General features: G+C 37.3%; 1 protein-coding gene and 1 long non-coding RNA gene across 2 annotated transcripts; both read left to right on the forward strand.

The window, feature by feature from the left end:
- Positions 1-1,444: 1,444 nt before the first annotated feature.
- Positions 1,445-6,213, forward strand: LOC112575699. The gene is made up of 10 exons (XM_025257678.1): positions 1,445-1,668; positions 1,896-2,090; positions 2,388-2,510; positions 2,726-2,929; positions 3,116-3,233; positions 3,406-3,457; positions 3,683-4,372; positions 4,756-4,934; positions 5,287-5,381; positions 6,125-6,213. Exons 1-10 carry the CDS (start codon positions 1,539-1,541, stop codon positions 6,211-6,213), a joined length of 1,875 nt encoding a protein of 624 aa, XP_025113463.1. The 5' UTR covers positions 1,445-1,538.
- Positions 6,214-8,594: 2,381 nt separating this feature from the next.
- LOC112575763 lies at positions 8,595-11,340 on the forward strand. The gene is made up of 5 exons (XR_003101687.1): positions 8,595-8,725; positions 9,336-9,713; positions 9,879-9,929; positions 10,175-10,853; positions 11,206-11,340. It is a non-coding gene; the product is annotated as an uncharacterized LOC112575763 (long non-coding RNA).
- The last annotated feature ends 1,466 nt before the right edge of the window (positions 11,341-12,806 follow it).

Raw genomic sequence — 12,806 nt, forward strand, 5'->3', positions numbered from 1 at the left:
TAAAACGTGATAATTACTAATGGCACATAAAGTATATACCACCACAGTTCATTCTAATAAATACTAATTCCAGGCAACCCCTAATCTAGTCAGGGTTATGTATAAATAACTGCAATGGAATACATTCTCCTAGTAATCACGAAGCAGTAAAAGTAGGTCTGAGCTGTTACACTTTATTGCTACTTCCCAATGTTTGTGAACAACTTGTTGTGCTGTACTTCTTTCCTGTTTAAAGGTTTCGGTGTGGCTACAGAGATAAGGGAACTGTTCTGAGTCATGATAACCTCCAGCTAACATTAGCAAGATCTCTAAGAGAACGCTAGTGTGTGTCGGAAAAAAAAAAAAACAGTTTAAGTTGGCACAGGTCGGTTATTATTACTTTGTTTGGAGTCCATGAAATTTTACTTTAATGTCATCTTTTGTATGACAAAAGAATGTAGAAATAGATACAAGAATAAGTAATGCACTGAACACACATGGTAACCCTTCTGGACTACCTTTATACAGATCGTTTGATGTCTTAATGAAATATATATCCAGCAAAATTTGTATCGACATGGAAGTGGATACAAGCTCAGTGCGCAAATGTAACCTTCCCCGACAGAGTGAGTCCTAACTGGAAAACTTAAGAGATTTAAAATTTTTGAAATTAAAATATACAGCGTTGATCTTTTATTTCATAACAAACTTATTCTTAAAATCACAAAACTAAATAAGGCATTGAGGTTTAAAGTGTGCAAGTACAACAGCGGTAAGAAGGTTATAAATAGAGTAGTTGACCTCTTCACCTTTGTCTCAGTTCTTCCTTTGTCCACTTCAGTATCTCTTAATGGATGGTCTGAGAGCGTTAGGGCCGTGTCACGTGGTCTTTGCTCCTTGGTGTTGCTCACTTTCATTTAATGCCACTTCTTTCAGAGTGATATGCTATACAATGGAAGGAGGGGAAAGATCACGTGACATTTATACCTCTAGCACGTCATTTCCGCTTCGTCTCATTGTGTCTACTTTACTCTTGTGCCTTCAAATCTCATTGCATTCAAGGGCACCAGCACAAGGTCTGTAATTTTCTTGTTTTAATAAAATGTATCCGCTATCACTATATTTATAATTGGCTTGTAGTTATTGTATATTAATTGTAAGAATACATAGCAATGTCATTGACTATAATACGCAGTAATTATGTTTTAAGAGACATAAAAATATGAAATTCATTTCAGATCGTGTATTATTTTTGTTGTGGATATGACTGATGCCTCAAAAACTTTTTTTCTTTTTTAAACAGCAAGTCAATGATTATGCTTTGCTTGTGTATGCTGCTCCATGTCTGTTTTCTAGTTCCTAAGATATTAAACTTAGTTTCGAATGAAAGAAAAAAAAACACATCTTCTAAGAAGTCTTTAACAATGTCGAAATTAGGAGAATACCTTATGAATAAAAACCTTAGGTAAGAACGAGAGCAAGAGAAAACGACTTGTGACGAATGACACCCTTGCAGTTTTGAATTTTCACTTTATTTTCAACACGCAGATGGTCAAATAATGTGCGATGTTCTCCCTGCCAAACTACATGGTAACACTTCTCTCACTTGTTATTTTCCTGAGGATGTCAGTAAAACTAGGACAGACTTCAGTGTCTATCGATACACAGATAAAAATAAAAGCAGTCCAGGTGGGTCTACACATTTTGTCCTCTTGGTTTTCTCTCTCTCTCTCTCTCTCTCTCTCTCTCTCTCTCTCTCTCTCTCTCTCTCTCTCTCTCCCTCCAGTCAAATATTTTTAGAAGCATAGCTTTAGAAACTATAGCTATGAATATATATATATACACCAGAGCAACAAAACTATAAACATTGTAGCATTATCTTTTACGTCATAAATGTTAATTTCTGATCTGCAAAGATGATGTCCTGGACTGTTGGTGGATGTCGGAAAAAGTAGAGTGTCGACATGACCAAGGATATGAGTATAACAAAATGATATCCGATAGACTGTCACTGGAAATCCTAGAAGTTACAGCTCCACAGGTGTACGCCTGTCAACTACCTGGCTATGGACCCGAGTCCATTATCACCTGTGACCTCAAGGTTGAGCCAGGTGAGAACTTGTTTTATAAACCTACCTTAATAACTAGTTCTTATCACTGAGCAACGGTTCTTAACACATTTATATATTGATATGCTCGTGAAGAATAAGAAGTAAAATTACAGATTATTTGTATTATATAACGTAAAGTTTACAGGATGACGACGACGACGACGACGATTGACGATTGATGATTGATGATGATGATTGATAATTGAGGATGTTGCTGCTGCTGCTGCTGCTGCTGATGATGATGATGATGATGATTACGCAAGGTTCCATTGTAATGTGCGCGTTCCTATGTTACAGATAAGACAAGCTGCCATGTTGCAAGTGTGAAGGAGAATGAGCCGACAACATTCACATGTACCTTCAGTGTTGACCTCAGGGTCACGAGAGAGGAAGTCAAAGTCATCCATCAAAGCAACACAGGTAATAAAAATAATGATTTTGCTCCTTGACCCTATCAGGATATCAGCTTCAAAATTTGAAACAGTTCGTAAGCAGGTCACGTGAACAGCCCGGGACACTTATAAATCGCCTCTTTAACACACTATGTATAAAACGGATCAGAGTATCCCAGATGTTGCCAAATAACATTAATATAATATAATATATTAATAACTTGAACTCTTAAATCTTTACAGGTACCGAAGTCGTCAACTGCACGTGGATAAATGAAGAACCATCCTGCACCTCAGTCCCGGGGTTTGAAGTAAACAACACAATCAATGATCGTCTGACAATCAAAGTACCCCGGGCTACTCTCCAGTACAATGGGACGTACGTGTGTCACCCACAAGGCTCACAGTCTGAACACTTTGAGTCATGTGACTTTATTGTAATGACAGGTACAGCTACTACACTGATTGCATGTAGAATAAAGAACATCTCACACGAATCCATAAGATATAAAGTGTGATTTTTCTCTGAGACAGTGTACTTTGATTAAATATAAATATCTTCCAAACTACGTTGTTATAGTAGGCCCTGATATTAATTGTTATTATTGAATATTACCAACTATCCCGTTTTAGTTTCAGCTACTACCACACCAGTCGAAACTATTGTTCCAGTGACTGTTGGAGTAGTAATAGTCATGTTGATTCCTTTAACATTGATCATCGTCTTCATCATCAGGAAACGCAGATCGCGGTGAGGAAAAATAAATCATGCATTCTAGTTGTTAATATGTGTGTGTGTGTGTGTGAATCGACGTGTTACAGTGTGCCTTAAGTTGTAAATACAAATCAGATAAATCCTTTTAAGTCGTTTCAATCGCTAAAATTTGTAGCAAAAATTATATTGGTATACTTTTTGCTTTCAGCACACGATCAGAAGACATAATTCGTGATGAAGAGCAGCTAATGATAGAAACTGTATGCATTAGATACTTTTTCTTCCTTTTGTTATTTTTTGTTGCTTAACAAAACACCCGCTTTAGAGAAATATTCACATTGTTATATATATATATAAGTAATGTTTAAATCATAATGATAGACGGTTAACTTTACACAACAGTATGGGCTTTTATAACATCGATAAAAAAGACTGAAACAAAACGAGTTTTGCGTGAATAATTAAATGTATCACATTATTTCCAGCTGTTGCTACTTCAGCCCCCACAGGATGTCGAAAAAACTACAAAGAACTTCTTGGCTGACCTCTCCAATGGTTTCCGGAAGACATATCCAGAGTTTGACACAAAAGCCTATGTTGTGCCGTCGTTGTACATCAACACAAACACATATGAAGTGAAAACTTTTGCTGGAGAAGACGTGTACATCACCAGGCCACCCGACGATGAACAAACTGTGAAGCACGACATGGCCATGGGTCGGGTGTTGACAAGTCTTCACCTTCTAGCAAAGCACGGGAATGAAGTGATGTTTGTCATATCACAGTTTGACTACGACAAGTACTTGGCTAATCCTAGGAAGGAGTTTACTAATCATAATTTACCAAGACCTGGTGAACTGAGGAAGTCTGACAAACACTACGGAGACTTTGACATCCTTATCATTCATCGACATCACGGGCTGGTGGTCGGGGTGGTCAAGACATGTTCTGGTGAGTCAACACAAAAGGTAGAGGAACCAACCGACATGGTGATCGAGGAGCTGCTACAAGGCTGCACACAACTAGACGAGGCAGAGAAAATGTTACATCATCTTCTGTCCGATCCAATGAGTAATCAAAACCAACAAATGCAGGTTCAAAAACTTTTAATCTTGCCAAATCTTTCAGAAGAACGTCTGGAGGGTGTACTTAATGAAAACCAAAATGTGGCAGACGTGAGTGTTTCAAAAATCGCTTAATTATCTTACCGTTTTTTTAAGATTTGTTTTGAACTTTACACTGTGTTTCTTTTTTCTCTTATTCGATTTTCGAGTGAGCACTGCAATTCCAATGCGTATGTCACACTCAACTAAACGTTTTGTCAACTTTTTTCCTGGTAAAGATTTTTCTGTGCTTTCTGGGCTGTATTCTCGGATAATAAAAATAACAAAAACATTTGGTTTTTTTTTTGAAAATTTTGAAAAGCGTTATTTGCAACTAACGCTAAAATGTAAAAATTGAATTTATATTTACGTGTCTTTTTCTTACTTTAATTACTTTTTCATTTACTCATTTGTGGATAGATTGGGGCTATGAATTCTGAATTTTTAAATTTCAGACTTTAAAGGAATTTCTTCGATTTCCGGACACTGGTGTTTCTAAAGAATGTCTCTGTGGTGATCATCTGAGGGGTTCAAAAAGAACCCAAAAGATTAAAGACTGGTTCAACAGTCGATTTTCTGAGTCACATGACACAGCATTTACTAGCGATGATGAGTTCGCTGCTATAGTTGCAAGGTAAAGTGTGAATAACGATAACGACTATTAAAAACCTAAAATAGAAGAAGGGATGATTAAAAATTATCTTCATTGTGACCGATAACTTCTTTTGGATTGAGCCCGCATAACAGTCTATAGCACTAAGCTAACTGTTTTTGTATAAAGTTTAATATTTCAATTTTTTTTGTTAAAAATTTTAAAATGTAATATCTTTATCAACAGCATCAGCGTCTTACCTAACACTTTACACAGTCAATAGAGGTTAAAATGAAACGAATTTTTTTTTTAGTTCAAAATTCATTGTATTTGTAATAATCTTTTATTTCATTCTTTGTTTCATTAAAAGATCACTCATTTGTTAATGATTCAGGTTCTGTGGACCTGCAATTAGTTGGTCTTCAAATGTTCTGGATCATCAGAGTGGCATCCTGCCCAAGACACTGGAAGACTGGGTGTGGATGACAGGTGAGCTGTTCAACAAGCCAATACTACATCCCCAGCAGTGGCAGACACTAAACACAAACAGTCCTCTGGTCTTCCTCTCAGGGCCGCCAGCTTCACAAAATGTCTGTCAACCTAAGACGATTGCGAGGTGTCACTAGTGCAACATCTCAGCTGATCTGGTTGAAGAGACGTTAGAAGAACAACTAGTACCTGCTTCAGAAGTCTGTATTATGTCTAACTCACAGACACTTTGTATTGGGTGACAACCAGCGCGTTTATATATCTTCAGTGTATGTAAGAGATCTGTGTAAGGATTTGGATGAATGATGTGTGTAAGGATTTGGATGAATTTAATAATTACTGAGTAGAAACTCTGTCACATTAAACTCAATAAATGTCACCGTATTAAATTATATCTATTTTGTTTTCTGTAAAACGCTTTCCTATAGAATGCATCACGACAGTGGATTGTGCTTCTATTTTATAGGTAACATTAAAGGGATTCTAAAGGCAAAATAAAACTGCTTAGAATGGCGTAAAGAGTTGCTGTCTGCTGGCGGAGCACATGTCCAGTCCATCGCCAACGCCTTCGTTGAACCTGTGTGGTGATGGACTCGGTTTCCTACGAGCTATATAACCTATAAGCAGCTGAACATAATTATTAAATTTGCAGAAAAAAAAAGACAGACTGATCAGTATATCTATTCAAGACCTTATTGTAACTGTCATTAGGTTATCAATGTCTAGTTTTTTTATTATGTTAGAAAAGGAGCGGGTGTCTGTCCACGACCAGGTGATTGGCGGCAACGGGAGCCTCTCTCTGTTCAAAAGACTCGTTAAAAAGTTAAACTAAACGCAGGAGCTTCCTTGTCGGGTTCCAATCTACTAAAGTAACACCCTCTGATGGATAAATTGCCATGTCATGTGCTGCACCTGATAGTTCCACTTGGGTGAGTTTGCTGAGCCACGCTTTCCTCTCACCTCATAGATATACAATAGGCAGGAAACGTATACATTTCTTGTGTATGCTAGTAGGGTAAATACTTGGTAGATATCCTCCAACTATTTCATAGAAGGACTTGCCTCCGCCTTTTGCCGTGGGCTGAGCGTTGAATCCGTTTCATAACTATCAAACTAAGATGCTTTTGTCCCGGAGTTTTCCATTTTGCCCTGAAACAGCGGCTTTCATTCTCTACATAACTAGGGGAATATAGACAAAGTTAGTGAATGATCAAGTAAGGTATTAATACTTTGAACTTTGCCATAGTAGTGGCTGTAAGTCACCTTAACCATTTCATGCGGTAACCCTTGTGGTCTAGCTTGAGTCAGATGGCTTGATGTCTAAGTGAAATGTATATTCATTAAGACATTGTGTAGTATGTGGTCGTTGGCTGCCTACTTCCCAGTCACCTCGAACTACATAAAAGGGTTGAAACACGAATACCGGGAATAAGTGAAACAAGAAACTCTATCCTATAAATAGGTTCTAGGTAAATCCACAACATGGCGTGGTTCTCCTAAACTGAAGACTGGTGTCAGTAATTTTCGAAAAGAAAAACAAGAAGAAGCCTTCTGCACACAATTTGTTTAAGCTTTAGGTTCGTGAGGTGAGTTTTGAGTTTATTATTATACTAACAACAGATAATATTTTTGCCATAATGAAGACGACGCTTTTGACGAAGGAGGTGAGGGAATTGATATTTTATGCTGAGCCAGCAATGAGGGTGGTATCATTGAAGACAGCCAGCCTGTGAAGAAGTGGAACAAAGGAAGAAAGAACAGCTTGCCTAAGACGAATCTGTGCCAACGGACCACCTCGCTTTTATACAGTATAGCAAATAATATCACACAACAAGGAAACCTATCATTAGAAAGAAAAAAGCTTTCCAAATAATAGCCCTGGGAAGAGCATTAAATATCATGTGCTTCTTCTTTTGAAATAGTTACAAGCATAGAATTAGCACAGTAGCCACAATAACTGTCTAACTTCTCTGTAAATTTTACTGTTTCTACATATGGGTCAATATTCTCATTCCGTTATCGAGATAATTTGACTTCAATAGAAATAAAAACACATTTTTATTTCTTTTCATGGCTTTTGTCATTATCCTAATCAGCCTAATCGCTTCATGCTCAGTTCTAGAATGTTCTTTCTACATGATGACTGTGGCCATGGCAGATGATATTTTGACTCTGGATGTTGTTTACTTATATTTAATGCCACTATTTCAGAGTGACATCCTATACAATGGAGGGAGGTGAAAGACCACGTGACTTTTATACTTCTAGCACGTCATCTCCGCTTCGTCTCATTATGTCTACGTTACTCTTTTTCCTTCAAATCTCATTGTGTTCAAGAGCCTCAGCACAAGGTCTGTAATTTTCTCGTCTCAGTAAATTTTATCCCGTATTAGCAAATTTATAATTTCCTCCTTGTTATTGTATAGGATTTGTGAGAATGCATAGTAATTTCATTGAATATAATACGCAGTAATTATGTTTTGTTCAAGAGACATAAAAATATGAAGAGATTTTTTTGTAATCTTAATCGGATTGTGTATTTGTGTGGTGCACATGACTAATGCCACATACCATCACTCAAGATTTTTTTTCTTTAATAAGCAGCACGTCAGTTATTATGATTAGTTTGTGTATCCTGCCTTATGTTTGTTTTTCATTTCCTAAAATATTAGGCTTAGTTTTGAATGAAAGAAAAAAGGCTTTAACACCGTAAAAGTCAGGAGAATACCTTATGAAAAAAAACCGTAGGGTAATAATGGGAGAGAGAGAGAGAGAGAGAGAAAGCGACTTGTGACGAATGACACCCTTGCAGTTTTGAATTTCCTCTTTATTACAAACCCCAGCATGTACCCTAATGTACCCAGGGTAGGCCTGGTGTACATGAACCGTGCAACGAAGACAGGTTACAGGAGTAATATAATGTGACAGACGCCGGGCACTCCAGTTAGTAATATACAAATACTCTTGTGTATTAATGAAGCAAGTTGGTACTATAGTTACAATGCTGTAAAATTTCTTGATGATGATAAACTAAAGGATAAGATTTTATTGCATGGTGAAGGTATTGACCTGATTTCAATTTTTGGAGACATTCTGGATAATAATAATCTTTTATCCTAATGATTAAAACACCTTCGATGAATAGAAAGCATCAAATGTGCATATTATTATATGAAAAGCAGTTCTATCATTTCATTGTCAACACGCAGATGGTCAAATAAAGTGCGATGTTCTCCCTGCCAAACTACATGGTAACACTTCTCTCACTTGTTATTTTCCTGAGGATGTCAGTAAAACTAGGACAGACTTCAGTGTCTATCTATACACAGATAAAAGCAGTCCAGGTGAGTATACATATTCTCTCCTGTTTTGTTTATCTTTTTCCAGTCAAATACATTTCAAAAGCACATTTAAAAGCTTTAAAAACTGTAGCCATGAATATCTATATATATAATTATATACAACAGGGCAATAAAACTATAAACACTTGTAGCATTATCTTTTATCTGATAAATGTTGTTTTCTCATCTGCAAAGATGATGTTCTGGACTTTTGGTGGATGTTGGAAAAAGTAGAGTGTCGACATGACCAGGGATACGAGTATAACGAAGTGATATCCGATAGACTGTCACTGGAAATTCTAGAAGTTTCAGCTCCACAGGTGTACACCTGTCAACTACCTGGCTATGGAGACAAATCCATTACCACCTGTGACCTCAATGTACCTACCTTAATAACGAATTCTTATCACTGAACGACGATTCTTAGCATATTTATATCGATATAATCGTGAAGTATGAGAAAGTAAAATTACAGATTATTTGTATTACATAACGTAACGTGCACATGATGATTGATGATGAAGGTGATGATGACGATAATGATGAATTTTCTTCAGTCAGAAGATCAGTACGCAAGGTCCCGTTCTAATGTGCTCGTTCCTGTTTGTTACAGATACGACCTCATCTTGTCATGTTACAAGTGTGAAGGAGAATGAGCCGACAACATTCACATGTACCTTCAGTGTTGACCTCAGGGTCACGAGACAGAACATCAAAGTCATCCATCAAAGCACCACAGGTAATAAAAATAATGATTTTGCTCCTTGACCCTGTCATGTTATATACTTCGACAAAATATAATCATCTTCCAAACTAAGTTGCTATACTAGGTCTTGATATCAAATGTTATTATTGAATATAACTATCCTGCTTTAGTTTCAGCGTCTAACACACCAGTCGGAACTATCATCGCTGTGACTGTTGTAGTTATAATAGTCAGGTTGGTTACTGTGACACTGATCATCGCCTTCATCAGGAAACGCAGATCGCGGTGAGGAAAACTAAATCATGCTTTAAGTTGTTTATGTTTGTTTGTGTGTACACGTGAGCGCGCGCCTATGACTAAATACAAATCAGATAAACCCTTTAAGGGCGTTTTAATTGCTCAAATTTGTAGCTAAAATCATATTGGTATATTTATATTGCTTACTTACAGGAAACCATCAGAAGAGAAAATGTTGGTGAAGGGCAGCCTATGATACAAACCGTATGCATTAGACACTTTTTTCTTTCTTTTGTTTTTTATTCTTGCTAAATATAACGCTCACTTTATAAAAATATTTATGTCTTATTTATAAACTTTGTGTATAATTTTAAATAATCATAATGATAAAGATAGACGGTTGACTTTGCAAAACAGTATGATCTTTTAATACATCAATAAAATAGACATAACGAGTTTTAATTGCACTGTTACACGTGAAAAAACAAATTATGTTTACATTATTTCAGCCCCACAGGAAGTCGATAAAACTACAAACAACTTCTTGGCTGACCTCTCCAAGGTTTTCGGAAGACATATCCCGAGTATAACACAAAAGCCTATGTTGTGCCGTCCGCTGTACTTCAATGACGTCACATATGAAGTGAACACCTTTGCTGGAGAAGACGTGTACGTCACCAGGCCACCCGATCAACAAACTGTGAAGCACGACATGGCCATGCGTCGGGTGTTGACAAGTCTTCACCTTCTAGCAAACTTTGGAAAGAAAGTGATGTTTGTCATATCGCAGTTTGACTACGACAAGTACTTGTCTAATCCTAGAAGGAGTTCACTAAACACAATTTACCAAGACCTGGTGAACTGAGGAAGGACGACAAACACTACGGAGACTTTGACATCCTTATCATTCATCGACATCACGGGCTGGTGGTCGGGGTGGTCAAGACATGTTCTGGTGGGGGTCACAATCAAAGGGTAGAGGATACACCCCAGACGGTGGTCGAGGAGCTCAAACAAGGCTGCAAACAACTGGATGAGGCAGAGAAAATGTTACAACATCTTCTGTCAGATCGCATAAGAAGTCAAAACCAACAAATGAAGGTTAAAAAATTATTAATTCTGCCAAATCTTTGGGAAGAGATTTTGTGGGATGTCCTTAGAAAAAAGGAAAACAAAAATGTGGCAGAGGTAAGTGTTTTAAAAAGAGCTTATGTCTTACCTGTCTTGTTAAAGATTTACTGAACTTATTTGTTTTACTATTATTCGATTTCCGCAGAGGCAATACAACTCCAATGTGTATTTTACACTCGCCTTAAATTTTGCCAACTATAATTCATTAAAGTTTTTTCTGTGCTTTGTTTAAAGTTTTCAAATAACTACAATATTTAAAAAAATAGAATGTCTCTTTTTGTAAAACTTTAAAAACATTATTTGCGACAATGCTTAAACGTAAAATTACATTTATATTTACATTGTTTTTCTTACAGTAATTACTTTTTTTTTAACTCACTTGTGACTAAATTGTGAACTTAAATTTCAGAATTTAAAGAAGTGTCTTGGATTACCGGAAACTGCTGACATTTCTAAAAAATGTCTCTGTGGTGATCACATGTGGCGTCCAAACAGACCCCAGAAAGATTAAAGACTGGTTCAGCCGACGATTTTCTGAGTCACGTGACAAAACACTCACCAGCGACGACGAATACGCTGATATAGTTGCAAGGTAAAGTGTGAATAAGGACAACGACTATTAAAAACTCTAAAATAGAAGAAGGGATAATTTAAAATTATCTTTATTGCAACCGCTGACTTCTTTTTTTAGGTCGCATATGTTACAATTTTTTTAGTCTATTTTATTTAAAGATAATTCCATTGATAATGACAGGTTCTGTGGACCTGCAACCATTTCGTCTTCAAATCATCAGAGTGGCATCGTGCCCAAGACAATGGAAGACTGGGTGTGGATGACAGGTGAGCTGTTCAACAAGCCAATACTACATCCCCAGCAGTGGCAGATACTAAACACAAACAGTCCTCTGGTCTTCCTCTCGGGGCCGCCAGCTTCAGGGAAGACGAGGATGCTGGTGTTGGCAGGCAAACGATGGATGTCCGAGGGTCACAAGGTTCACGTGGTGTCCACTGGAAGAAAGAGTCTGGCAGCAAGTTACATGTGATTTACACAGAGCTGTCGACGGCCTCCAGAGAAAAATAATTTCAGGATCATGTGAACTGATCACTTTCGAGACAGAAAATATGAAAGAAAGGATCAACAAACTTTCGAAGCTGGCTAAACCTGTGTACATCATAGCTGATGAGGCTTACAAGTGAGATTTTGTAACTTATACTTTGACACTTTGAGTCTTAGTATTTAACTCTTATTAGACGATCTTTGCTTGAATGAAGTGGTGCCTGGATATTTCTGTGGTGGTAGTTGTTTTTAGTGGTGGTTTTGGTGGTGATAATTCATATTTTGGAGAGCACAATTAAACAAATGCATTCTCATTACTATTTCTAGACTGCAAACAAAGATGCACGCAGTAATATTCTTAAAATAAACGTGTGTAGCTGTGTGACATAAAGTAATCTGGGTTTGTTTGGGTTTTTTTTGTTGGGGTTCGGGTTTTTTGCAGTGCTGAAAGATCACGTTTTCAGAATTTTGTCGATGGTCTCCTAAAGAAAGTTCCAAAACTCCATCTATGGGCTGCCAGTTGTTTACCAGACATCGCCCCACAGTGTCGAGCATTTTAAAGACAGTTTTACCTGTCCACCTGCAATCTAGCGAGGAAGGATGTGTCAAAACTTGCCTCTGACAATGCTGTCGCCACCTGGCGGTATGACAGCAGAACCACAGCGCCCACGGATGGTCCCCAGTAATGGTTGTTAACCATGATGGCGAAGGACACAATGGTGACTATCCACACGACTGCAAGACATGTGCCGACAAAGCCATGGCAATACTTCAAACCCTTAACATCGTAAACCAGGTACGTGTATACTGCAGACCTCTGTAATATACATTGAAATAAATTAAGAGAGATTGAATTTCGAAACTAGTAGTTGGCAGAAAAAGGAAAAATGAAGTATCAAAAATCCAGAACTAGCGCATTTATCCCTTGGTGAGCTTCCTCAACATAATTTGTT

Source organism: Pomacea canaliculata, linkage group LG11, assembly GCF_003073045.1.
Source record: "Pomacea canaliculata isolate SZHN2017 linkage group LG11, ASM307304v1, whole genome shotgun sequence".
Taxonomy (NCBI): Eukaryota; Metazoa; Mollusca; class Gastropoda; order Architaenioglossa; family Ampullariidae; genus Pomacea; species Pomacea canaliculata.

Excerpts from the sequence above, each read along its gene's own strand:
- LOC112575699 (XM_025257678.1), top strand. The coding sequence starts at position 1,539 with ATGTGCGATGTTCTCCCTGCCAAACTACATGGTAACACTTCTCTCACT. Across the intron at positions 2,091-2,387 it reads TGACCTCAAGGTTGAGCCAG|ATAAGACAAGCTGCCATGTT; the intron begins GTGAGAACTTGT and ends CCTATGTTACAG. Across the intron at positions 5,382-6,124 it reads AGACTGGGTGTGGATGACAG|AAAAGGAGCGGGTGTCTGTC; the intron begins GTGAGCTGTTCA and ends TTATTATGTTAG.